This window comes from Colletotrichum costaricense, assembly GCF_030867565.1.
Source record: "Colletotrichum costaricense strain IMI 309622 chromosome Unknown Scaffold_4.1, whole genome shotgun sequence".
Classification (NCBI taxonomy): Eukaryota; Fungi; Ascomycota; class Sordariomycetes; order Glomerellales; family Glomerellaceae; genus Colletotrichum; species Colletotrichum costaricense.
Genome location: NW_026848233.1, coordinates 3,145,246 through 3,171,479, shown reverse-complemented (window position 1 = coordinate 3,171,479; position 26,234 = coordinate 3,145,246). Strand labels below are relative to the sequence as shown.

Below are 26,234 nucleotides of genomic sequence, written 5' to 3'. Positions count from 1 at the left end.
CAACTTTCAACCGCGCCTCGCTATCCGGAGGGGCCACAACCAGGCTCCGTCTTGCTAGGTACCTACGAGGATCGGAACGGGAACTAGACCGAATAACGCAAACAGCGCCGGCGCCGCCGGCACCGATTTTCCAAGACCCCCAACCCCCGGCCGGGCCTCCTCTTGCCCACACAGCGCGGCTTGATAAACGCGGGGGTGGTGGGGGGCCAGACACCTCTCCCCCAGAGCCAAAGCGACTGACAGCCCAGTGGCCGCGGAGGCGCGCGACCCAGCGCCCATCGGCGCGGGGGGGCCTTCCTAGGGTGGCATGAGATGGCGAGGTGAATAGGGCGGGGGGGGGGGGGGGGGGTTATCGAATTTTGCTACGCAACCTACAGGCTTTTAGCAAACCATGTCGCACGGCGTAGATAGCGTACGTAGCCATTCTCCAAAAAAAAGACACTTCAAGAGCAAGTCAAGGGATAGAAAGGCAAGTCAGTTGCGTGCAATGCTGTGATGTTATTGTGTTGTCCCAGAAGGATATTAAGGTTTATGATACTTTTTTTTGGGTCTTTCATCGAGCTCGGGATATTATATGCGTCTCCCAAGCTCGCCCAAAATGGAAAAAAGGGGGAATCGTAAGTACAGGGTGAACAACGCAAAGTAAGGTACGCTGTTCACAAAACACAAAAACAGGATATAAGGCGCTGATCGAGTACAAATCTCCAAACCATCCATCTTTTTCTTTCGTCTCTCCAGGAACACCATCGCAAAAAAACACATCAAAGGTTCATCAAGCCGCTCCGTACATATCAAGTAGATCAGGGGAATCATAAGCATCAGCAAAAAATTCCGGCCAACATTAAACATCCCAACAGAGCACGTGGATCCACTGCCTTCCGCCGGCTGCTTTCGTTTTCATCATACTCGTGACACATGGCACACTGACGCTGGTATTGACAGATGAGATTGCTTGAGGCAGCATATTAGAGTCAATGCCAGGTCAGCGCTTCCAATTGGGCCAGTCGTAAAGAATTAGAGCAGCGCAGCGACGAAGGCGGCACCGAGGAGGACCGCCATGCCGGCGGGCCCGTTGCTGCTTCCGGCGTTTTGGTTGGGGGCGGATGCCGAGGTGGTCGCCGCCGAGGGGAGGACGGTACTCCTCGCGCTGGAGCGAGTCGATGTCGTGGCCAGGGTGGTGCCGTTGCTGGAGGCGAAGGCTGTGCTGGTACCGGCGCTGGGAACAAAGGTAGATGAGACCTCGGTGGTCACCTCGGTAGTGCTGGGCACTGCAGACGTGGAGGGGGCGAGGGTGGACGAAGGGGCGGGAGTGCTGGAAGTGGTGACGACGACGGAAGACGTGGTGGTAGGCGGCGCCGGCGTTGAGCTGGTGGTCGGGGGAGGGGTGGTCTTGCTGGTGGTGGGAGGAACGGAAGTGCTCGCGACGACGGGTGGGTCAGAGGTGAGGCCGCTAACGCCGTGCTTTGCGGCGCAGTCGGCGAGGTTCATGCCGTTGGGGCAGCAGGTCGTGTCGCTGTTGCTGCCGTGGGTGCAGTAGAAAGATGACAAGCAGGAGTCTGGTGGAAGGTGTTAGTATTCAGGATGCAGGCTGTAGTAGAAGAACTAAAGTCGACTCACTTCCGGTGGTGGTTGAGCAGCAAGTCTCGCCGGCGGCCGGGTTGAAGCAGTGGACGGCCTGGTCGGTGGACTTGCATTGCTCATAGCCGGTTCCGCAAGCCTCAGCGCAGGTGTTACCACCCTTGTTGCAGACTTCGTCGGCGGGCTGGTAACCGTCGTCGGCACGGCGCATGAGACCCAAATCTCTTCCGGCGGTGATGCTGCGCTTGAAGACCTTGGTCTGCTGTTGCGCGAAAGCCTGGGCGGCGAAGGCCACGAAGGCCACAGAGGCGAGTGAGCGGATATGCATTGCGATAGAGTATTTGCCGGGGGGTTCAGTGGTGGTTGAAAATGGTTCGATCGGGTTGTCGGTTGATTGGAGTCTTTCCTGGAAATTTCCGGAGGACAGTAGACTCAATGGTGGTCGTATGTTGAGAGTGAGCGCAAAGTCGACGCGGAACGAGTGAATCGACGACGAACAACGAGAGTATCGACGGAGCGAGAGAGAGACAAGTACTCTGGACGTGGGATCGTGACGGGAAGGTGTAAAAGAGTGACTGGGCTGGAGGAGCCTGACCTAAAAGCGAGCGACGATGCAAAGAGCGTTGCGGGAGAAAGACAGAGGCAGAGCGAGGGACGGCGAAAAGACTGGAGATGAAGTGGAGAGAAAGAGTGGGAGAGACTGGGAGTTGAGTCGCGAGACGGGGGGCAGTAGGACATGGGGATGAGTCGGCGACAGGCGAAGGGTGGCACGGGGCAGCCCTGGACTGGGATTGGGATTGGGAAAGCGTTACTAATACCAACACTAACACTACGGGCAACACTAACAGTCTGTCAATCCAACAGATGGACACCTAGACTGGGCGAGAGACAGAGAGAGACGGAGACAGAGATGATGGCTGATGGTTGTTCCCAAGTGCGCTCAGCACGGATTCGGAAGGATCCTCCTTTTAATTTCATTTGCCTGGACAGCAACCACTTGGAGTCGCTTGGCCGACAGGGCCAGCCACGATGACCCCGGCTTGGAGGGGAGCGCGCTTCCATTCGGATCAGAGGCTTTCCAGAGCAGCCAGTGGCCGGCGGTCGCTTGCTTGGTCGGTGAACAGACCGTGCCTGGGGGTGTTGATGCTAGCCAGCATCGGCAGCCCCCAATGGATCATGTTGGGCGAAGAGTGGACGCGGTTGTGGTTGACTGGTGGTGTAGCGGCCTGCCACTGTTCCCACCAGGTTGATTCCTACTCCTGTTTGGAAGTGGTTGGAGAGGGTGGCACCGGCCCTCGTGCGGCGTCTCAAGTGGACGGCAATGAGAAGAAAAAGGGGATGAACTGGTGGTCGTTTATGCGCCCAAAGTATTTCGTACCTTTAGTTTCTTCTCTCTCGGCGCAAACTTGGTGACAACGCAGTATTCTCACGACCTCAACCCAGCCTCGCTGACCGCCACTGTCAAGTGTCAACAGCAACAACAACAAGTCCGTCCACTCGTACGAATACAGACTCCAGTTGCAGCGGTCCCTCTCCGATGCCTCCACGATTCCACCGAGCGAGGGTGCCGGGGGCCCTGGAAGGTGGGAGAGGAGGCCCTGGAGCCTTTGAGAAAGAAACGGGCAAACGTGACCGCCCCCAGAAGCAGAGAAGCAGCAGGGAGGCTTGTCGCGTCGACGGGGGGCATTTAGAGGGGCGAGGTCAGACAGACACTGGCAGGGAGAGACAATCCAGTTCCAGTACCCAGAAAAAGAGAGAGAAACGACAAAAGTCGCGATGAGACCAGAAGGGGAAAGACCAACGGCTGGAAATCTGCGCCTGGGAAATGAGACAGGTGGCGCGCGCCAGCCAATCTTTCTTTCCAGGAGATTTCCAATGTGCGCCTTCCTCACCTCAGAGTCGCACAAGTTTTTTTCCCCTTCCTGCCAATTGAGCTGACCCATTCCTTTTTAGGTGGATCCCCGCGGCTGCCCCTGTTCATCCAGTCCCGAAAAAGCTAGTGCCACCATCGGGTACCTTGCAGCGGCCAACCCAGACGTGCATCATCCGCCAATCGTCTGGATGAGATTCTCTTAGTCACCCCAGCCATTGTCCCACTCACGTGCACTATTCCACTCTCCAGTACGTATCGGCTGCGAACCTCTCTGTCTCTGTCTGTCTCTGTCCTATCTACGTGCCTCTGAGAAAGGCGGCAAGGCCCTCCTTCCTCTTTCTCGTCCTTCTTGGCCCCCACCAGCTCGGCCATCTGACGAACCATCGGACGCCGTTTCAGGTGGCGTCCCGGTGCTGATTCGCCCGTTCGCCTAGGTCAACTCTTTTTCTCAACAAGCATCACCTTTAAACGTAGGTACTTTCTTAGCCGCGGCAAAGAGAGTTATTGGGAATGTACTCCGTACATCGTGTACGGATACAATGGGCAGTGGGCAAATGAGAAGATGGCTCTATGCACGTAGGATCTGGAAATTGCAACATGACGTTGCCTTTGCCAGGTTTCCCCATCCTTGGATCCCCCCCAAAGTCCAACCCAATCCCTTTTTTTCAATTCACTCTCCCTTAAGGGAAAGCGCCGCCGATTATCATCACGTCCAATTTCGTGGTCATCCAGAAACGGTCAATCTAATGTACCAACGGACCACAAGTTCACGATCCGTGGCACATTACCCCCAGAGTCCAGAGCACCAGCGATCACGGAAACAATACCCCGTACAACACCACACCAGGAATTAGCACGGTCGATAGCCGCCGGATGGCCTCGAGTCCGGCTCAAACCCAAAACTGTGGCCGGCCTTTTCGAATCTGTTGCTGGCCTACTAAGGTAACGCGACGTGAGATGCGTGACGACGCTAAGCTTCAACGTCTCGTCGTGTTTCCAAATGATCGGATTATTACTTTTTTTTTTTCTGAGCTGCATATGCGCCCATTTCCAAGGTAGAGCGCGGAAACAAAAATTGGCCAGAAGCATGCTGTAGCAGATGGACAAGTCTCAAACACAATTTCCTTGTAACATTATTCGCTCGTCGACACCGTGGGCTCAAGACTCACCTGAATCCCAAGGACGAAGCGTTTCTCGAGAAAAGGGAACCAAAAAGGGGTCCAGCGCGGATTTGGCTCAAACTCAATCGGACATTGGACGATGGTGCTATCGGACTCACACGAACAGACGTACGCCGCAGCCTATCTTTGGTAAACCGGACAGCTTTGACTGTGTCATTGGCTGTGCGCATTATTGACACATCGCTGTTGAAGCTGCTGCAAGAAGGCGAGCCGAAGCTTGGGTTGTTGCTTTCGATGCGAGAACTCTTGGCGCTGTCGGCTGTTTTCGGGGAAGCGAGTGGGAAAGCAGAGGGGGTTGTATCCGTAGCCGAGGCGATCCTGAGCCGTCGATCATCCTGACATCTTTTGAGAGGGAGGCGAATGCTTCCTTGCAAACTTTGGTCGCTGAAGCTCCTGAAACCGGTATGTCATGACTGTGTCTTCGCGTCGTTTGTTGGCCATTGCGATCTAAGTTTCCGAGCTCGCCGGGCCCAGATTCTTTTTTTTTTTTGCCATTGAAGCCATTCGCAACTAGCATGACTGCTCCGCCAGCGCCAAGATATTTCTTGTGAGGTACTGAAGTCTGAGGCTCTGCTAGCAGTCAGCTCACTTACACCATATGGAAGGCGCATCTCGAGTTGATACTTCACAAGTATCCTGTTCCATTCTGATGCTATCGGTAGCAGACTTGATGTGTTTCGTAGCATCGGCATACCCTCGACCTCACATATCAAGGCCGGTCTGGAGTTGAAGGCTGGAGGCAACGAGTCATGTGACGAGGGACTCACATGGCATGTAAAGTGTCACGCAGAGAAGAGCAACCGATTTACATACAGGTGACTTGATCACATGACCGCAAAGGAGTAATCCTTCACTTTGGATAACAAACACCCATCTAACTACAATGAACCAAACAACGGAAGGAGGAGGAGGACCTCGGGCGGGAGACTTGACCATGCTAGAACACTCACTCTACCTATCATCCAACCCATACATAGTATGGCAGATGTTGGCATATCATACGTAGGTGATACAACTGCTAATCTCGTGGGGGGGAAAAGCTAGAGTTACCAGAAACCAAAAGAGGTCATTCCCCCCTCCCCCCCCGCGGGGGCTGAACTGAGGGGCTACATCTCTGGTGCTCAAGCTGGGACTCGAACCTCGAACCTGGTGTAGGCTAAGCCGGTTGAACAGGCTCGCCCGTAGCCATCCCGCCAAACGGCAGTTTTGACCTGACCTCGCAAGCCTGCTGAGGCGCCTGCTGCTGTTGGTGACGGGAATGGACTTGAGGGGGGGGTATATAGGCTTCCTTCCTCGGGGTTGTCATTCATCTAAAGGTTGAGGCCCATCAAGATACTCAGCCTACGGTGCCCTTGGGGAGACGAGGATTCGTGGTGAATATCGGCCGATTCCTTGCCTTTTTTAATCAGGACAGAGGAGGGAGGAGAGATTGGGCTGGTAGACTCCTCCTCAACCGTGAACCATGGCGTGAATCATGATTAAGTTGATTTTTCCGATATAGCGAGGAAACAGCGATGAGAAGACTACACCTGTCTCTCCTCGACTTCAGACTGATATCCGGATAACAGTTCCTAAATTCCCAAACCCTCATCTAGAAACCCATATCACAAGCCAGGGAGGCGCGGTATTCACCAATATCGAAAGAGACAACAGTGTGAAAGTAGGAGAAACTTTGATTAATGATACGGGTATATACAAGTTCTCTTCTATCTGTCATGACCGATGTGTTTCTTTATTATCTACACCAAATTCGTTTCATTCATTTCATCCAGGGGTAAAGATTCAAGAGGATGGGGTGGGTATTGAGGAGAGGAGGAAAAGGCTTTTATGACTCCAAGTGCTTGGAGGCGGCCTTGTCGCCGTAGGCGTCGTCTCTGGCCGGGTCGCCAATGACGCCGTGCTCGTCCGTGTTTCCAATCTTTGAGGCGCTGAAGCTGTCGAGGTCCTTCTTCCAGACGGTGTTGAGGAAGATGGGGTAGGCGAGGGAGACGACGAAGCCGGCGAGGGGCACGACCATGGAGATGTGGTATCCCTTGGTGTCGGCGACGAGACCAGTGAGACTGGGGAAGAGGGCACCACCCTATGGAAGGAATTAGCAACAATGTCTTGTGGAGGAGTACCAGAAGCGGTGGATGACGGGATGGAAAAAACTTACACAAACGGATGCGACGATCCAGGAGCTACCGCGCTTGGTGTGTCTGCCGAGACCACGGATGGCGGTGGTGAAGATGGTGGGGAAGATGCACGACTCGAAGAAGAGCACGATGGAGAGCATGGCGATGCCGCCCTCGCCCTTGATGCCGATGGCCAAGGCGATGAAGATCATGATGCCCGTCATGAAGACCATGAGGACGAGACGGGGCTTGATGACCATCATGAGCCCGGCGGCGGCGAAACGACCAATGGCGAAGAGACCCTGGCCGATGGCGTAGCGGTCGCTGGCCTCGGAGTGGGTCAGGCCGGCGGACTCGACGGCGTAGGAGATGAACTGGGAGGCGACGGCGACCTGGGCGCCGACGTAGCAGAACTGGGCGGCGACACCGAAGAAGAGGCGGTACTGCTTGCGGAGGGGCTTGTCGTCGTGGCCCTCCTCGCCGGCGACCATCTCGGCCTGGAGGGCCATGTCGCTGTCGGTGATCTCGGGGAGCGGGACGACGAAGAAGACGACGGCGAGGAGGAAGACGAAGGCGGCGATGCCGAGGTAGGTCCACTGCACCTTGGACAGGTCGTTGGGCTCGGTGTGGGAGAAGAAGACGCGGGCGGCGAGGAGGGGCGCGATGACGGAGCCGACGGCCTGGAAGGACTGGGAGAGCTCGAGACGGAACTCGGAGAGGCGGGGCGGGCCGCAGGTGGCGATGAAGGGGTTGGCGGAGGTCTCGAGGGTGGAGAGGCCGGATCCGACGATGAAGAGGGAGCCGCAGAAGCCGGGGAAGGAGCGGTAGACGGCGGAGGGCCAGAACATGAGGGCGCCGACGCCGTAGATGCAGAGGCCGGTGATGAAGGTCCAGCGGTAGCCGAACTTGCGGACGATCCAGCCCGAGTAGGTCAGGGGACCGATGAAGTAGGCGCCGAAGTAGGCGCCCTGGAGACCGCCGGCCTTTGCGGCGGTGATGTTGAGGGCGATTTGGAACTTTGAGTTGAGGACGTCGAGGAGGCCGTACTGGGAATGAGCGTGTCAGTATGTGGATATCTGACGTCAAAAAGGACCATTGACTTACAGCGAAACCCCAGAGGAAGAAGAGGACGGTGACCAAGGTGATGGGCACGATGGACTGCTTGACGGTCAGGGCCGACGCGCCGGTCAAGCCCTTGTTGGAGACGTTCTTGCGGTGCTGTTGCGCCGTCGCCTCGGCGGTGCTGGGCCGGCGCTGCTCGAGGACCTCATTGACATCTGGCTCCTGTCTCTTGCCGAACATTGTGGCGGATGTGGTGATCGGAGTCGGGAAGTGTTGGACGGTTGTAGGTAGAGTGGGAGGAGAAGGATGGAGAGAGAAGAGAGATGAGGATGAGGTGATATATAGATGAGACGAGAAATCACTCGGAAAACCCCCCGCTAGATATGCGAGTGTATATGTTTGAGAGTGAGAAGAGTCAGATGCTTTACTGCTCAGGAAGTTCCCTGCTGGCTGATGGAGAAATTCTTCTTCCTTCATCTCGGTGCGGCTTGTCGCATTCATATATACTCATGAAATCCCCGGCCGGGGTGTGTGAGTGAGCCCCCCCCCAGACCCAAGGGCCCATGGGGTTACGACGCGACCACGATGATGCGGAGAACTAGCCGGAGCTAGAGAGAATATGGGAAATCTCCAACTCGGCGAAACCGTCGTGCCCAGCATCCACGCCACTTGGCTGGAGGGGGGGCACCATAGGCCGTAGACTGAGCGACTAGGCCTGGCTGGATCCGACGTCGTGGTTAAGGTGGAGTTTTTCCCTGGTCCGAACTAGTCGCGTACGACTCTCACCTCGACTCTCTCTTCGCCTTTGGGGCCTACTACGGAATGTTCCCAACGTTGGCACGTTTTCCCAGGCGCACTACTGAGCAACCCAAGTCTACTGTACTCTGTATAGTGCAGGCAACCTTCACAGCATGCGAGAAGGGGGGGTGAGATCCACACCACCCTGACGGCAGAGATCTCGCTCAAACACCAGAACAAGCTTCATCGATCAACTCGGTAGTCTCTGTGCTTAGTAGAAAAGCCACTGCCATCGAATGTGTGGCCGGGCTAGGTAGGTAGCTAAAGCAAGCGATGGTGCTGATCAACACAGCTAAACTTCGGAGCGCACGAACCCCCGAGTGCTCCAGCCTCCCTTGGAGACAAACTGACAACCTGCAAGCTCTTTAGTCGTTTTCTTGACGGCCTTCTAGATGCGAGACCACGATGTTGATCACCCGGGGCAGGCACACGGTAGCGGTAGCGGTAGCGGTAGTGGAAGTGGTAGCGAACTGAGGCGAAAGAGAAAAGAATCTGCAACTCTCTCTCTCAGGCCCAAGCAGTCCCAGCTTCGCGCTTCTTTCCGGGCTTCGTACCCACGGCTTGAGGTACCCCGGCACTTGAGGCATACCTTAGCTTTTCTACTCCGTAATCAAGTTGCAAAAGTATTCCAATAGCAAGAAGAGCCGCCAACATGCCTTATCTCGGCCTGGGCAGCGGCAGCCAAGCACGCGAAAGAATGGGAAACCGGCCGGGGGGGGGGGGGGCACAGGGAGCTAAAGATAAAAAGGCCGAGAGACGCCGCAGAAGCTTGACAGAAGAAGCGTCGCGGGAGGTGGGCGGGCACGGCGGCCCACGCCGCTAGTTCGAATCCCCATGGGCCAAGAGGTCGAGGAGGTTGAAAGGTTCCAGCTTTTTTTCGCCCGCAGACACTCAGGGAGGAGGGAAGTTTGGGGTTTGGGGAAAAGAGTGGGGCGCTGCGTGCGGGGGAAGCACCCGAAAAACATAAGCTCGCGTGGAGAACGAGACATTCTCCGCGCGCGGTCAGAGAGTGGAGGGGCGGGTACTCTGTACCACAAATTCAGCGAGTATATCGACGGTTCCAACTGTTGACGCGGGGACTGGGGGGGGGGGAGGGTTGGGGCACGCGCGGGGGGGACGATTGGCTCGCCCTGTCCGGATCTAGCATGGCGCTACGGGTACTATCTCGCAAAAAAAGAAGAAGAGACGGTCTAGTCTACTTCGCAGTGGTCTCTGGAATTATTGGGTTGCTCTGCGAGTGGGCTCTAGGATTGTAGGTTAACGGGCATGTATCATGTATGACTGTTGAGGCTTTTTTTTCTTTTCCTTTGGTGTTTTATTTCGCTTGCGGTGGGATGATGGCGTTATTGAGAAAAACTTTTTGAGCGTAATACGGTTACACACGAAATGTCATGAAGGCGTTGGGAATGAGCAGCAGACACTCGGCCGAATCCTATACGCCGCACGTCTGCTGTGAAGGCAATGAGGCTTTAACAGGGCCCCTGCCGGACATCTCTCCGAAGGATCGTGCCATGTTATGTGCGTATCACATCAGAAGCCTGCAATATGTCTGTTTTCTCTCTGTAACACCGAGTTGTGAGAATTCTTTATCAAACAACCTCTCTTGGCAAATTGGGGACCGCTCCACCAAACAGCCCTTCCATGTGAGAATACCAAGAAACAACGAAAAAAAACAACTCAATGGTGCCATGCATCATGTGATGAGATCATGACCTCGAAGTTGGTCCTCCCCGCTGAAGAGACATTTGGGTCATGCGGGGGATGATGGGACTCTTCTTGCTTCACGTCTGTCGATCCTGGGGTTTTTAGGAACTCCAGTATTCCAATTCTCCAGACTCCTCCAGACTGCAGAACGCGACGACGCAGAAATCTGGAGTCTGGAGTCTGGAGAACAACAAAAAAGGGGACAAAAAAAAGTGGTGAGGTGGGAACTGGGGTAAAACCGTAGACCGCAATCAATGGCCTAGACTCTGCAGTTTCTCACTAATCCTGAAGAGCCCCATCAAAAAAAAAAAAAAAAAAAAACCCCCAACCCAAAATAATGATTTGGATTCCTTGACTCGACTCGCGTACCAACACCCAAAGACTCACAGAAGAAACAGAGACCGAGACTAGCTGCCACCTGACGTAGAGGTAACGCCGAGACTAACGTCCCCTTCCCCACGCGAATCCAGGTGCCGGCGCCGTGGATATTCGGTCCGATGCATCACGCGGGCTAAGACGTAGCTACGCAGTTTAAAGGTAGTAAGTAACAGCTGAGGCAGCTAATGCGAGGTCTGGCCGCCCGCTGCCCTGCCCTGCCCAGCCTGCCGGTAATGGTATGCGTAGTACGGAGCAGCAGCGTACGATGTTTCTCTCGCAAGAGCCTCAGCCGCGCCGGCGGGAGGGAGAGACGCCAGACGCCTCCTTTTTTCTTTTAATCTTCGGGGGAAGCACAAAAAATACCTCATAGATGGATGGGACCAGAGAGTACTGAATCAACGATTTGGATGGGAATGAGTAATGGACTCTGGGATTGCACTATTGCAAGCCCAAACGTTTTGTTGGGATCTAAATCAGAATAATTCCCTCGATTATCGATGCCCAACTCTCATGACACCATCAGGGACACACTTTCCAAGAGAACGGTATATCTTCTTTCGTTACGGAGTACTTTGACAACTGGACAGATCTGAGCAAACGACGCGAACTGCGACATGGGCGGCTGGCTGATGAAGAAAATAAAGTGGCAGCAAGGTTCACCTCGCAATCGACATAGTGTAGTGGAGACGTGAACATTGCTGCCACGCTGGCACGTGGACACGTGAGATTGAACATGGCGACAAGCTTCCGGCTTTGCATCAGTCATGTCGCTAAAGTGTCTTTTTTACCTCAGGTTGCGTACGAAAACATGTGATATGGCATAGCTAGGTCTGTCTGTCTTGCGCTGCTCGAGGCCGGTCTGGGTATTATCCTCCTCGAAACCAAATCCACTCCTCCCCAATTCCTTGCAACTTGCTCCTAACGATACACACTGTATAGCACGCTCTTATCGACCCCCATTAAGATTAACCTCAGCAGCGCGCTCCAAGGATAAGAAAACCACCGTCCGTCTTCTCATGAAATATTATACACGTAAAGCCCCATCCATATCATGAAAAGTACCACCAGCGGGAGAAGCATGTTGACGATGACAGTCTAGTCGACTGGCTCGCGCAGCATTTTGGAGATATTCTTGTGCATTTGGGCATACTTGTCCTCAAATGTCCGTTGAAACTTCTCACATGCCGCCCACATGGGATCGCCCTTTTTCCAGTACGTGTAGCAGTTTTCGAAAATCTGGCGCACGTCGGCTGCAAACTCGTCTTCGGTATGGTACTGATGTTGCGACATCTTGAGCTTGACTGTGTTCAAGTCCATGGGTTTCTTCACCTTGTCAAAGTAATCGGGTACACCATCCTCGGCTGGGTCGACAGGTTCCTTGAATGGACCAACAAGTCTCGTCCAAAAGCCTGTGGCAAGTCAGCTTGTATGCCTACATGTCATGATTCGCCAATGCTTGACCTACCAGGTCCTGATAACATTCTATCAAGCAGATCGGAACAGAACTCAACCTTCTGCTGGGTCGTGATTTCGCCACTTGGGCCCGGAGCAATGCTGCGTCGTTTCTGGATGACGGGCTTTTGGCGGGGTGCCGATGCTGCTGCCGCTACAGCCGCCGCCTTGCGGACCGGGGGAGGTGGCGCGCGAGAAAACGCCTTGTCTCTATTTTGAGACGCAGGTAACGGCGCAGAGGCCCGCCTGTTCTTCTTGGACATGTGTTCTTGTTCTTCTTCACTGTCTTCCTCCAGATAGTGCACACTCTTTCTAGGAGTTGGCTCGGCGGACGCAGTGTCGGCCGGTGCTGCAGGCGGCGTAGGCAGGTTCTCGAGTGAACTCATCGTCACGACCAGCTCGCTCAGAACCTCCTGAGGGAGAGACTTGGCAAACTCGGCTTTCTTGTCGGATGAGCGCATATACTCTGCCGCCCACGACAGAAGGAGCTTCCGAATAGTTGAGCCCTCAGGGGTGTCCTTCCAAACCTGGACAAGGAGGGGAGTGGCGGGGATGTTCTGCGTGAGACGTCTGCACTCTTTCATTGCATCAAGACTCGTATCGCAGAGACCATCAATACCCAGTTCGTGACCCAACTTCCACACACCAACAAGTGCCTCATAGGACGGAAACGTCTCGGCATCCTCTGAGACTTCTCCAGTGAACAGAAACAGCTGAGCCAAGCCGAAGACCTCCGGTGTGTACTGTGGCAGCTTCACCACATTCTCAATGGCCTCGGAGGCCGCGTTCTGTCCTTTGAAGTAATCGTGGTAGTATTTTGATTTGGCACACAAGAAGTCTCTCTGAAGGCCAAACGGCTTCTGTTCGGTTCCGACGAGGACGATGGCGAACGTTGAGTGTGGCTGACTAGGAGTTGTTAGATCAATGTGCTTGTGACATCAATGTCATCACCTACAGCCATGAGAACGGCATCTCCTGCTCCTCCGTGGGCTCTTGCTTGGCCTCCGGAGTGGCAACCTCGGGGATGCCATTCGAGGCGGCGACCGGCGCTTCGGTTGACATCCTGGCCTGTACGGTGATGTGGATCGACCTAGATGGTGTTAGTCGAGCTGAAGAAAAACTCCGATTCGTGACAGCCACTCATGGATGTCATCAAGCAAGGATGCATAAAAGGAAATGGGCATATGAGCGTCCAGGTGATGAGAGAGAGAGACCACTTTATAACATTGTCGTCATTCACGGGAGTGAATCGTCGGCATGAGAGTGAGGTTGTGTGAGTGAATCACAGCGTGAGCCAAGCTGTGGTGCCTGTCTGATGCCAATCGGGGTGTATTCAGACGCAGACACGCGGGAAAGAAAGTTCCTCGTATACAGGGATGTGAGGGATGAAGACAACTTACAGTGGTGTCCAGGTGTCGACGAATATGATGAGATACAATGCGGAGCTTAATGAACGAGGTAGCTGACGAGGGACAGGTGGTCGAACTGTGGTCTTACAATCGCGGGTAATGGCGACGAAAAAGTGAATAGAATACAACGCAGACAATGGGAGAAGATGTGTGACAATAAGATGGTGTGTCTGATGGCATCCAAAGGATGAAGAGGCAGCGTGTAGTTGAAAATTTGCTCCCTGGGACGTTCTTGCCAGACAGACTCAACCTTGAGAATGAAGCAGGAAGGTGTGAAACGACAGCACCTGCTGTGGCTCCCCGTGACTGTAGGTGGCCTGTGCGGGAGCTTCCTCAGGCCCATTGTTCACGTGTTCCCCGGCGCCCTGGTCCTGCCAAAATTGAGGACCTGGAAAGACCAGCTTACGCCACAGTTACTGTCACGGTGCACCGCCACTTGACCATGAAAACTAGAAGGTAGGGACGTTTCCATCTCAAGGTCTCTGTAAAACGAAGAAGGTTCTTCCATCACCTCCTGCTCGTTGCTGTCATCGATTCATCAAGGATCTTCGCAGTCCTCCGCTCTTGCCCCGGCTGCAGGGCCATGGCTAAGCGAGGTCGACCGTCCATCAGTACCTGAACGGAAAGTGCGAGTGCATCCTGTCACGTCCCAGGAACTCGGCTTCGCAATTGAAGGTTGGCAGGCACGCAGGCATGTGTTGGACTTTATCAGTCTCCTTATCCTCGGAGCTCGCCGCAGTCAACGGCCACACTTCCCAAAAAAGTTGCCATCGCGGACCATTCCCCTTGGTCAACAGACAAACACACCGCGACAGTCAACACGCCTTGTCGAATCGCATTGGCGCTACTGCAAACCACTCTCCCGATTATCGCCCCGCGCTCTAATTGACCTCTCACGTCCCGTATCTCGAGCAGGTGGGAGTGCTACCCCCCACAAATGGGCCCTGGTCCGCCGACGGCAACGACGGCTGACAAGACTGACAAGCACTTTTAACTGTTGGCCAGCTTCCTTTTCAAGTCAAGAGCATTGCCAACATCGCTTCCCGTGTGGAGATTGGAACCTTTTTTTTTTTTTTTTTTTCCAACCATGCTGGCCCCAGCTGGGAAGATAGATAGAGAGGAGACTGTGAATATAAAGTGTCGCGAAGCTGCGCAAGTTGATCCAATTGTCGTTGTGTCGTTGTGTCGTTCCTGTCCCCTTGCCTCCGGTCTCCGTCAACTTTTGTGAGAGAAAACTGCAAAATCAGTCAATCCCCCAAAAATGTCTCGAACAATTGGACTTTTTGCCGTCGCTGGCCTGTTGCGCACGGCCGCTGCCGGCCTTTACCCGGGACTGACCACCGCCAACCACACCTGCGCTCTTGGTAAGACCTCGGTGAGCCCTTGAGGGCCTGCGACTCAACTGACGATGCGCGCCTCACAGTCGAACCCATTCTGTCTTGCTCTTGCGGCGCAAACCCCGACAAGGTCGACACTTGCTGCGTTGAGACGTACGGAGGCTTGGTGGTATGAATGAATTCTGTCCATCTTGAAGATGTTGGTGAATTAACTGTGAATTTTTGTGGTGGACAATAGCTCGCGACGCAGTTCTGGAACACCCACACCGGTCTCGAGGCCGAGGGCCAAAAGCTGCCCGCCGACGCGTGGGGCATCCACGGCCTGTGGCCCGACTTCTGCAACGGCTCGTACACCCAGTACTGCGACCTCAGCCGTCAGTACGACCCGGCACCTTCCCCCAACACCACCACCGGTAAGGCGGATGGCACTCCGGTCCCCGCCTGGACCGGCGTCTCCCTGGATGAGTTCGTCAAGCCCTTTGAGAGGTTTGATCTTCTCGAGTACATGAAGAAGTAGGTACCCTCGTTCATGAACAAAACCCTTGCCCATCCACAGAGATATATAATCTTACAAAACTGCCCGTATTTTAGATTCTGGATCGCCCAGTACACCCCCAACTGGGTTCTCTGGGCTCACGAGTTCTCCAAGCACGCAACCTGCTTCAGTACCTTTGACGTGGAATGCTACGGCCCCAAGTACCAAGAACACGAAGAAGTCGTCGACTTCCTCGAGACCGCCGTCCACTACTACCAAGAAACCCCGACCTGGAAGTGGCTCGCCGCCAAGGACATTACCCCGTCCAACAGCACCGCCTACTCCCTCTCGGACCTCCAGGCCGCCCTCAAGGAGGGCCACGGCGCCGTCCCTTACCTGGGCTGCTACGGGCCCCGGTACAACGCTACCGAAGCCGGCAAGGGCTCGCTCGATAACGGGTACACCCAGCTCACCGAGGCCTGGTACTACTTCCACGTCCACGGCAAGCCCCAGCGCGGGGACGCCGTGCCCGTCGCTGCTGATGCTAATGGCGGGCGCGTGACGAACTGCGCGACTACGCCTGGTGCTATCTGGTACTATGAGCGCTCTGAGGGTTCGGTCCAATAGGAGCATCATATGGTGTTGAGCATGTGAAAAGCATATAAACATACTAGTAATCAGTAATCTCCTGTTGCGCTGCCATTTCTGAACTTCAGTGTATGATGTGAATACTAGATGCAAAAAAACCACGTTGAATAACTACGCAGGGCCGATCTAGCTTTTTGTCGTCCATTGAGTTAGCTTAGGAGAGCCAAGGTGACCAAAATGCTATGTACCGAGATCGCCTCTGTCCTTCCCAACCCCACGCGTCAGCTAGTTTGGACGATGGGTATTCTACTCGTACAGTCCTTCCTTCAGCTAATAAAAAATCCCCAACGCCTGTTTGATGCGAAACTGTCCACCTCGAAAATGCATCTACTCCTCATCATCACCAAGCTCCTCCACAGCTGGCGCGACGTAGCCGGGGCGTTGCGCGGGCTGGGATGCAATCTGCGTCTCCGTAGCTGTTGTGGTCGCGGAAGCCGGGAGGGGCTGGCCAGTGGATGCGGCAAAGGTACCGCCAGCGCTCGAGGCGCCGGCAGATGAGGCCTTCTTCTTCTTGCCCTTCTTGGGAGCAGTCTATTTTTTTTTTTTTTTGTTAATCATTGTCCAATGGCGTTCATCGCACAGGGAAAGTGGCACTTACGTCGTGCCAGGCCCAGACGGGCTTGAAGCTGTCCATGAATGAGACGTCCTCCCACAGGTTGGGGAACAGCCAAAGGCCGGGAGATGCGACAAAGTAGGTGATGCAGAAGAGAATGACACGGAAGATGGCCATGAGGAAGAACAGGCCGAGCAAGCCCAAGAATCCCCAACTGAGGTAGTAGACGCCGAGACGAAGCTTGAGGGGCCAGAGGGGGTAGCAGACGACGATGAAGATGAGCACGAGGGCGAGGATGGAGTACAGCTTGCGCTTAACCTGGCTGCCCTCCCAGAACCACGCGTAGTACATCTCTTCCTTGGCCTCTTGCTGAGGCTCGATGCGGACGGTCCAGAGACCCTTGATGCGCTTCGTCTTCTTCGGGCCGTGGTCGTGGCCTTCGTGGGGGTCGGTCTTTGTGACGCGCAGGGCAAGCATCGACATGGGAAGAAGCTTAAAGGTGTTCTCGAGAGACGCACGATCGGTGATCTCGGGCAACTCGGGGTTCTTCTTGCGCGCCTTCTCGTAGGCGGGGGACTGGAGAGCGCGGAGCGCACGCTTGACTGTAATACGAATGTCAGGACTGGCTTGAATGACACAAATCACGATTATTCAGTACTTACCCTTGAACATGTCCTTGCGCTCGCCATTGAGAATACAGGTACGGGGCTTCAAATCCTGGGCGCGCAGGAAGCTGGCCAGCGCAAGCGCAACAGGGTTGGGCGGGCCAGGCCTAATGGGCTGCGGCTGGCCCTGCTGCGGCTGCTGCTGCTGGTGCTGATGAGGGTGAGGGTGCTGATGACCCTCGTGGTCATGATCGTGATCGTGAGCGTGATCATGGCCGCCCTCTCCACCTTCGCCGCCCTGTTGCTGCTGCTGTTGTTGCTGCTGCTGACGCATGGCCATCTGCTGCTGCTGCATGGCCTGCTGTCGGAGGTGGTTGAGGAAATCCGGAACACTCATGCCAGCCTTTTGGGCATCAGCCTCTATTTGTCTGCGCATGGCCGCGATCTGCTCAGGCGAAGGCATGGGCTGGCCGTTGGGGCCCATCTGCATAGGGCCCATGGGGCCGGGCATTGGCATCGACATCTTTGAATGTGGGCTAGTGCTCGAAGGCAACCAGTGTTTTGGAAAGACGCGAGGAAGAACTCTGAATGTTCTCTGCCAAGGTTGTCGGCGGGATTGGAGGAGTCCGGCGACAATTGGGAAAGAAGCCTGACTGCTGGATCAGTTTTTGTTGGATGAGCGGGAGTTTGACCGTGGGAGCTGCGGTCGTGGGCTGGGTCTTTGAACAAAAAGTGACCAGCAAGCAAGCCAGGTGTTCACTTCTGGTCCAAAAATCCGTGCAGGGGTTAAGGTCCGTCCCCTCCACCCATTGGGTCCAATTCCCGTCCATCGATAGAAATTCGGTAATCTCTTTCTCCGACACCCGTTATCGATAAGCCCGTCAGCCCAAGTGGAAGGCGCTTTGACCACACCCAAACTCAAATGTCCTCTGCATCACAGGCAGGCACGCGGGTTCAAACGGTCGAGCTGCCTTAGTCAGCCATCATATCATGTGATCTCCCTTCGACCCACTATCATGTTATGGATCTTCATGAATCTTATGTCAGCCATCTTACATCAGCAAGACACTTACCGAATCTCCTCTTTTCCTCTTTCCACTGTGGCGGCTCGCCCGAGACATTCTGTTTGCGCTAGAGTAACACGAGCAACTCTGCCAAAGTCTCTCGTCCACCAGTTTTCTTCAGACCAAACGATGACGAGGGACTCCGCCACAGTTCCCAGCAACGGCTTCCCGACACTATTTTGCTAGACTCGAGTCATCACACGCCGGAGACTTCTTTTCTCACGATCCGGCTGGGTCCCGCAACCACTACAGTCAGATTCATCGCGACAGTCGTCAAGTGATGCTGATTGCCCGAGAGGCTTTTATTAGATGCAGAGAAAATCGAGAGGGGCAACTCGCAAGTACTGGGGCAAATGCAAAGCGGAGCGGGACAGAAACAGAACACAACACCCTCTCTTGTTTACCTTACCTTGCATATTGTCCACAGTCGCCATCCGTCGGCCAGCCCATCGGCTTCGCCCTCCCCGTACAACCATCCAACGGCGATGGCGTCCTGCAGTATTAAACCGGAGACATGCTGAGCGACGATGGGAATTGTGACGGCACAACACATCCCCAAATCCGCACGTAGGCTTCCCGCGTTACCCTCCCTGCCACCCGCGGTGCCTTGCATGCAACAATGATTTCTCATTGCTTCCCGTTCGCTCAGGTTGGAACATGTCACTGAGCGACTAGGCTAGGTTTATTGGTTTCTGTTTGGATAGACAGTCAGCCATCGCCCAGTGATTGGTCACAGGGCCTTATTAATTGCCCGACTGGAAACACGCACACACGGCGTCGAACTACCCTTCACTTCCCAGGCTTCAGCCCGTTGCCCTGTTTGTCAATGATATTCGACAAAGGTGTTCGTGGGCCCGGCGCCCCAAGAGATGACAAGGGGCGGTGACGGGTAAGGTGTGATGTATCGCAGCATGACGGTTCTTGACTGGCACGAGACCCTCGTTGCCTCCCTCCCCTCCACACCCCTCTGGTTAGCCCTCTGGAGCCCTCTCTGGAGGGGCACTTGTGGCAAGCAACTGCTGGTCAAGCTGGGCAGTCCAGCAACACAGAGCAAGGCAGAGGTGAGACATCGACTCGCTGAGCCATCGTCTTCATCTTACACGACTGGTGGAGCCCTGCAATCTGGTGCAGGATGGTGGTGTGCCGCCAGCCATCCGAATCCGACAAGACCCCAGCTTCCTAAGCGCCGGTTGGCCGGCCGTGTCTGGCCCGTTCTGCAACCCCGGCCTATCAGAACGGTCCGTCTGCATCTTGACTGCACACCTCGCCGACAACTGCTAGGCCCATGTCCCCTCCATGTCCCTCCATCTTCTTCTCAGCTGGACCTATGAAGCAAAGCACTTGTTCAAATCTCTTGCCCAAAGTGGGAATTGGGATTCAAAATGCCTCGACTGCGTGACAAAAAAGACATCAAGTCGGCCACACCCCAAGTGGGTTTTCCTTTGAAATTGCCTACTACCTGTTCGGAACTGTTCGCCTTCCACGACCAAGGTACTTGCATACCTTACCTTGCTTTGCCTCAAGGTCATCCGTACCCATTCTATTATAACTCAATCGGATCGCTCGCTCTCTTGACTCTTGTGCTTTGCCGCCCTCTTTGCATCTTCCCTTCTTTCGTTCTGTCAAATCGCTGGCCGTCTCTCGTTTTTTTGTCTTTTTTACCCCCCCGTCTCCAGCAAATGTCCGGCATGAAGCTGTCTGTAAACCAGGTAGTATGAAGGGTCTGAGTGGCATACTTGCAGACGCCTATGCGACATGGCTTTCGCCCCTCACAAACTGCTGCGCTCCATTTTCTGACTCCGTAGAAGAGAAGCCGCGTCAAAGTGAGTTGTGCTCTTTGGGTTCCTGGTAGCAATACACACAAAAAAATATCCAACTGCCGGTGGGACTAACACGCACACTCCGCTTAGACACCTTTGACATTTCTGAGAAACTGTCACCACCACACACCGTAACCCGCAACCAGCCCGTGCCCATGCCGCCGCCTTTTGCTGGGACAACAATGCAAAGGTCAGCCGGACCTCGTCCGCAGCCGCAGGGGAAGTCGAAAGGAGTGAAGAGAAGTTTCGCGTCGCTCCGGGAGCGGTTCTCTGTGAGAAAGCGATCTCGCTCAGACTCCTCGTCCTCCTCATCGCGCCGACTACAAATATCGGCCCCCAGCAACTTTCGCCATCTGCATTCAGAGTCCTTTCAGTTCCCCCAGTATTCGAACCTCCAGCACGTCGGCCGGACCCCGCCACCGCGTCCCATGCCGCGACCTCGCCCTTCTTCCTTCAGGCCGCTGGAGCTCAGCATATACGTGCACAAGAGGGAGCTCTCGCCGATTCTGCCGCACTTTGACATGCTTACGCCGCCGCCGCGGCCTGCTGCTCAGGTCCATGTCCGGCCGAATCCCGACGACGATGTATTCGGACCCTCGCATGAGCCCAACTATTCCCCCATGTCGTTCCATCTGCCCCGGAAGATGTCGGCGTCGCCATCCACCCTCGCTACCATGGCCAGCGATACGCCCCCGAAAATTCCGCCAAAGTCGAGGGCCCGGTCTCAGACGTCATCCAGCGCGAGCGCAGAGAGGATGAAGGAGCGGATTGCCGGAGCCATGCTCGAGGTCGACAAGCTCCAGCGCGAAATCGAGCTAGTCATGGAGCGTCAGAGCATCTACGCCAGCAGCCGGCCTTCGACTGCCCATTCGATGGCACTGACAGCGCACGGTAAGCTCAGACGATACCAAATTTAGCACTTTTTCTCACGTGTGCGTTGTAACTAACAAAAAGAATTCTAGACCTGGAACCCATCCCCACGGTCCCCGCCCTCCCGCCATCTGCACCCTCTTTCGCCGAGCGCCTCAACCCCGGGGCCGAGCGCCCTCACACGGCACCACCCCGGCCGCCGGTGCACATCCCCCACCGCGGCATGGCCTTCGCCGACGCATCGGCCGCCTTCATCACCCCACCCCCGAGCCGCGGCAGAGAAAGCAACCGGCCGCCGCCCCCACCCCCACTACCCCTCGTCCTGAGACCCCCCCTCCGCAAGAAGAAATCATTCTCCCGGGTATCCAGCTGGCTTTTCCCCGGCGGAGGCAACGCAGCAGAGCAGCATAATAATCACCACGGACGGAGCATCAGCCACGATTCCATCACTAATTTTCCCCGCCCCGTCAAGGGCCGCGAGGGCTTCTACCAGTGTGTCCATGCGCCGCGGGACAGGCGCACGAGCGTGGACACGGCGTCGACTGTGTCGACGTGGGAGGAGTCGGACGACGACACGGGAGGAGGCCAGACTGTCCCGACGACGACGTGGTCGCCAGGCAGCACCCTCGCCACTAGAGCCGAGGAGCAGCAACCACCTCTGGAGCGCGTCACTACGTTTGGGAAGGAAAAAGATGCCGGTGGTCCTAGAAGGACCGGCTTCGCGGCGGTGTTTTGAAACCTTGGGATGAAGCGGTGGTTCTTTTTTTCTTGGTTTCCACCTGTTTTCTTTCTGCTGCATGATACCAACGGTTTTTATTGGGAAAGAACAAGATACCATGTTGTAAATATTATGGACTAGACGGGGTTGGAGGCGGACTTTGTTTGTTTTCTGGATATCTAATGATGCTAGTGGCGCCTACGGTACGGCAGCATAGGATCGGGCAGGGCTCGGGGAATTATTGGAATGATGAGACGTTTTCTGATGGTGTCAAAACCGCCTCCCTCAAGGCTACGTGAGAGGCTACTCTAGAAGTCACTGCGGTGGTTCGATAAGTAGTATATCTGCTTATACGTACGATCGCACGCAATTGTTGTTGAGACGCAGTGGATTTCAAGTGCCCTTTTGAGGAGCCCCAGCCGAGGCGATCAAACGACCTATAGGCGACCAAAAGCTCTGGCTCCAAACAATTAGACTCAGAGTAATTAGTTCAATGTCGTTTTCTTGAGACTGTATTATTGGAGCTCCGTGCACGTTGCTTTCTCCCATGCCTCTTTTCTCTCGAATGCTCCGACGAAGCGTCATCTGAAGTCAGATCTTGAGCACCATCTCTTACGCCCATCCATCTTAAATCGTCCGGTCTCTAGCCGAAGATAAAACCTTCAGCCAGATTCTTTTCAGTCGAAATGCAATGATTTATGCTACTGCGCTGCTTGAGGTGGGTATTACTGATGGCCATCTCAAAAGACGTGTTCCCGAGCTTGCCATGTTCATCACGTAATGATCACATATTCGGGACACTCAGAAACGGCAAAGCTCAGCAAAGGGTCACCAAGCAGGAAATGGACGAATGGTGTTTGCGATGGTAACTTCCGACGTGGGGTCGTTCGGTCCGGGAATGCCCACTGCCGAAGTCACCACGCCTTCCTCTTGCATGTAACCCCGGTAAAACCCCAGCTGCGTTGGAGCTCTCCCGTTTTGGACGTCTAATAGGACACTTTTTCGAGGCAGCATTTTTCTCCTCTCCCAAACATCTTCAACATTCTTCTTACTCTCCTCACATGACCCTCCTCCTTATCAACAGACTTATCGAATAAAGCAGCCTTATTTGAACACGATGGGTGCGGGATGCTGCTCCGACGAGCCTACCAAGGACCATGGATGCGCGGGCCCTGCAAACGGTAGTGACCATGGGCACGAACATGAAGATAATCCCAGGCTTGACGACTGCTGTGCTGGCGATGGAGCATGCGACGATGCTTTGGATGTGAACTGCCTGGATGAGAACTGCGATGCCGAAACTTTCTGCGATTCCGAAGACGATTCGACCTGTCGCTCTATCAAGCTCGAGTGCTGCACCTCCAAGGAAGAGCACTGTGATGGTACGAGAAATTCCCCGTGATGTCATGTGTACATTGTCTAACACCGTACGACAGAGAAGTGTATCGTTGCTGCTGCCGCCGTCGAGTGCGAGAAATCTTGCGAAGACGACACAGCCCACGATGGTATGCTATGAAATCCTGGTCATCGTCAAGTGTGCTTACAGCTCACAGAAGTAGGTGCCCACGAGCATTCCCATGACAAGGACGGTCGCCATCCGGCCTCTGCTTGCAGCACCCATCTCTCCAAGGCTTTCGAGCAGTACAGCGCCTATCTCGAATCGGCCCGTTGCATTTGCCGCAGCATTCTTGATCGCGGTCTTCCAACCGCCTGCTGCAGCGAGCAAAAGCCCGCCGTCACAGCCGCAGCCGCTCCTGTGAAGTCTTCCGCCGGGAAGAAGCGCCGCGAACCTGCCGAGGCGCACACGACCGCGCATGCTCATGGCCAACACAAGCATCATCATCATCACGGGATTAAGCGACGTGGCAATAAATCGCAAGCCGTTCACGACCATGACATGGCCATCAAGCCTATTCGCGATGATCAGTCCGACTGCTGCAGCGGCCACGACGTTGAAGCTCCTGGATCCGCTTACGAGAAAGGAAACCTTGCCGTTGATGGCAACATGGACAAGGACATCGAGAAGGATGCTGGATCCGAGCACGTTGCCCTCGTTGTCGACGGCATGACCTGTTCTGGATGCGGGAACAAACTTGAACGAACCCTCAAAGGGATACCTGGAGTGTCTGGTGTACGAGTCAACTTTGTCATGGGCAACGCCGAGTTCACTCTTGACGGTTCTGCAGGAAAGGCCGACGACATCATCCGCAACACCGAACGGGCGACGGGCTTCCATTGCACTCGAATGTCGAGCGATGATCAGACGCTGGACATTCTCGCCTCGGGCCCGTCTGCTAAGGCGCTGACTGACCTGGCGATCGTTGGTATAAGCGAAGTGAGCTTGATTGACAAAAGAACTGCGAGAGTCGTCTACGACCCAGCTATTATTGGAGCTCGAACGCTTTTCAACAAAATAGGACCGCACTCGACTGGACTAGCCCCCCCTCGCGATGACCCGTCCATCGCAAGTGGAAGAAAGAGGATGTATGATCAACTGATCAAGACGGCCGCCGCGGCGACTCTCACCATTCCCGTCGTTGTTCTCGCCTGGGGTGAGAAGCTTGAACCCAAGACACGCTCGATTATTTCGATTGTCTTGGCGACTTTCGTTCAGCTCATAGCCGTGCCAGACTTTTACAAACCAGCCATATCATCTCTCGTGCACAGCGGCGCTATTGAGATGGACATGCTGGTTGTCATCAGCATCACGGCTGCATATGTCTACTCGGTTGTAGGATTTGGATTTCATATGGCTGACCGGCCACTCGATCCCCGCGAGTTCTTCGAAACGAGCACCCTCCTGATTACACTTGTGCTTCTTGGCCGCTTGACTGCTGCTTACGCACGCATTCGTGCTGTTGCTGCCGTGTCCTTGCGTTCGCTACAGACGTCAACTGCAGTTGTTATTGAAGATGGGAAGGATGTTCAAATCGACGCCCGCCTCCTCCAGTACGGCGACAAGTTCAAAGTTCTTCCGCACTCGGTTGTCCCTACAGACGGCCTTGTGGTCACTGGATCGAGTGAGGTCGACGAGTCTATGCTGACTGGGGAGAGCGTCCCAGTCTTCAAAACATCGCGTGACACTGTGATCGCAGGCACCATCAACGGATCCGGCACTCTGATCGCCCAACTTACTCGTCTCCCTGGAAAGAACACCGTTACCGATATTGCCGAACTAGTCGAGGAAGCAGCAAATTCCAAACCAAGGATCCAGGACATTGCAGATCGTGTCGCAGGGTGGTTCGTGCCTGTCGTCACGGCCGTTGCCATTATTGTCCTTGTTGTCTGGACCGTCATCGGTGTCAGAGTTCATGGCGAACCGACTGGGAAGTCGATCTCCACTGCCATCACCTACGCTATTGCTATCCTCGCTGTCTCTTGTCCTTGCGCACTCGGCCTTGCGGTGCCTATGGTCTTGGTTGTGGCCGGTGGCATTGCCGCTAGAGGAGGTGTCATCATCAAATCAGCCGAGTGCACCGAGAGGGCTCGAAAGGTTAGCGATGTCGTATTCGACAAGACTGGGACCATAACTGAGGGCGATCTTGACGTTATCGAGGAACAGATTCTGCTTGCCGACCATGACGAGGCTCGTGCCATCACCAAAGCCCTTGTGGCAGGCAACAACCACCCCGTGTCTACAGCCCTGGCGAAATACCTTGCCTCACGGGCAACCCGCGAGGTCAAGGTTACCGATTCTCGAGTCATCCCTGGCGCAGGTGTTGAAGCAAGCTACAATGGCCACAAAGTCTGCGCCGGAAACCCCTCGTGGACTGACGCCAATGCTCTGCCTTCCGTCATCCGTTTCCAAGAGTCGAACATGACGATCCTCGTCATCACCAGTGACTCTATCCCTATTGCCATATTTGGATTGCGCACACGTCTTCGTTCGGAAGCAAAAAAAGTTGTCGCTCAGCTCACACGTCAAAACATTGCCGTTCACTTGGTTTCTGGTGACCAAACTCAGGCCGTTGAGTCTGTCGCCGCCCAAGTTAGCATCCACAATGTGGCGTCTCGGCGCACCCCGTCGCAGAAGCGTGACTATGTTGCCTCGTTAATGTCAGAGGGCAAGATCGTCATGTTTGTCGGCGACGGAACCAACGATGCGGTGGCAGTCACCCAGGCTGATGTAGGCGTTCAACTTGGCAGCGCAGCTTCAGCCAGCGATGTCACCCGCGGAGCTGCAGATGTAGTTCTCCTTGCAGGCCTCGAGGGTATCCCCTTCGTGCTTGAGGTCAGCCGCGCCAGCTTCCACCGCATGGTGTTCAACTTTGTCTGGTCGGCCGTGTACAACGTGCTCGCCATCTTGCTTGCCGGAGGCGCATTCGAGCCTGTCAACTTCAAGATCCCTCCCGCATATGCGGGCTTGGGTGAGATGGTCAGCGTGATCCCAGTCATCGTCGCTGCCCTGACAATGTTGGGAAAGAAGATCCGATCCGAGACCTAAGGGGCAGGTGTTGAACACGTGTGATAAGGCCTAGCTGGCACGTTCAACACCTGCGGGCTGAGGCATAGATCGATTTTTTCTTTCTCGTCATTACTGGTTGATGACGGCTGTTCTGGGGGATAGGGATTCAACACCACCGACAAACGCAAAG

The 26,234-nt window shown here is 55.0% G+C and overlaps 8 protein-coding genes across 8 annotated transcripts; 4 read left to right on the top strand and 4 right to left on the bottom strand.

The window, feature by feature from the left end:
- Positions 1 to 1,014: 1,014 nt before the first annotated feature.
- Positions 1,015 to 1,906, bottom strand: CCOS01_05111 (uncharacterized protein; the record flags this gene model as incomplete). The annotated part of the gene is made up of 2 exons (XM_060453292.1): positions 1,015 to 1,556; positions 1,618 to 1,906. The coding sequence occupies 2 exons, from the start codon at positions 1,904 to 1,906 to the stop codon at positions 1,015 to 1,017; spliced, it is 831 nt and encodes a 276-aa protein (XP_060317250.1).
- Positions 1,907 to 6,457: 4,551 nt separating this feature from the next.
- Positions 6,458 to 8,048, bottom strand: CCOS01_05110 (glucose/galactose transporter; the record flags this gene model as incomplete). Its single annotated transcript, XM_060453291.1, has 3 exons — positions 6,458 to 6,712; positions 6,788 to 7,792; positions 7,851 to 8,048. 3 exons carry the CDS (start codon positions 8,046 to 8,048, stop codon positions 6,458 to 6,460), a joined length of 1,458 nt encoding a protein of 485 aa, XP_060317249.1.
- Positions 8,049 to 11,783: 3,735 nt separating this feature from the next.
- Positions 11,784 to 13,202, bottom strand: CCOS01_05109 (uncharacterized protein; the record flags this gene model as incomplete). Its single annotated transcript, XM_060453290.1, has 3 exons — positions 11,784 to 12,097; positions 12,154 to 13,046; positions 13,096 to 13,202. 3 exons carry the CDS (start codon positions 13,200 to 13,202, stop codon positions 11,784 to 11,786), a joined length of 1,314 nt encoding a protein of 437 aa, XP_060317248.1.
- Positions 13,203 to 14,810: 1,608 nt separating this feature from the next.
- On the top strand, positions 14,811 to 15,988 carry CCOS01_05108 (ribonuclease T2 family protein; the record flags this gene model as incomplete). Its single annotated transcript, XM_060453289.1, has 4 exons — positions 14,811 to 14,913; positions 14,973 to 15,055; positions 15,125 to 15,399; positions 15,478 to 15,988. 4 exons carry the CDS (start codon positions 14,811 to 14,813, stop codon positions 15,986 to 15,988), a joined length of 972 nt encoding a protein of 323 aa, XP_060317247.1.
- Positions 15,989 to 16,336: 348 nt separating this feature from the next.
- Positions 16,337 to 17,690, bottom strand: CCOS01_05107 (Sec62 family protein translocation protein; the record flags this gene model as incomplete). The annotated part of the gene is made up of 3 exons (XM_060453288.1): positions 16,337 to 16,540; positions 16,608 to 17,164; positions 17,225 to 17,690. The coding sequence occupies 3 exons, from the start codon at positions 17,688 to 17,690 to the stop codon at positions 16,337 to 16,339; spliced, it is 1,227 nt and encodes a 408-aa protein (XP_060317246.1).
- A 1,452-nt stretch (positions 17,691 to 19,142) lies between these two features.
- Positions 19,143 to 19,312, top strand: CCOS01_05106 (uncharacterized protein; the record flags this gene model as incomplete). Its single annotated transcript, XM_060453287.1, has 2 exons — positions 19,143 to 19,181; positions 19,217 to 19,312. 2 exons carry the CDS (start codon positions 19,143 to 19,145, stop codon positions 19,310 to 19,312), a joined length of 135 nt encoding a protein of 44 aa, XP_060317245.1.
- A 633-nt stretch (positions 19,313 to 19,945) lies between these two features.
- On the top strand, positions 19,946 to 21,657 carry CCOS01_05105 (uncharacterized protein; the record flags this gene model as incomplete). Its single annotated transcript, XM_060453286.1, has 3 exons — positions 19,946 to 20,054; positions 20,142 to 20,942; positions 21,014 to 21,657. 3 exons carry the CDS (start codon positions 19,946 to 19,948, stop codon positions 21,655 to 21,657), a joined length of 1,554 nt encoding a protein of 517 aa, XP_060317244.1.
- Positions 21,658 to 22,756: 1,099 nt separating this feature from the next.
- On the top strand, positions 22,757 to 26,083 carry CCOS01_05104 (copper-transporting P-type ATPase; the record flags this gene model as incomplete). Its single annotated transcript, XM_060453285.1, has 3 exons — positions 22,757 to 23,021; positions 23,076 to 23,144; positions 23,193 to 26,083. The coding sequence occupies 3 exons, from the start codon at positions 22,757 to 22,759 to the stop codon at positions 26,081 to 26,083; spliced, it is 3,225 nt and encodes a 1,074-aa protein (XP_060317243.1).
- Positions 26,084 to 26,234: the final 151 nt, after the last annotated feature.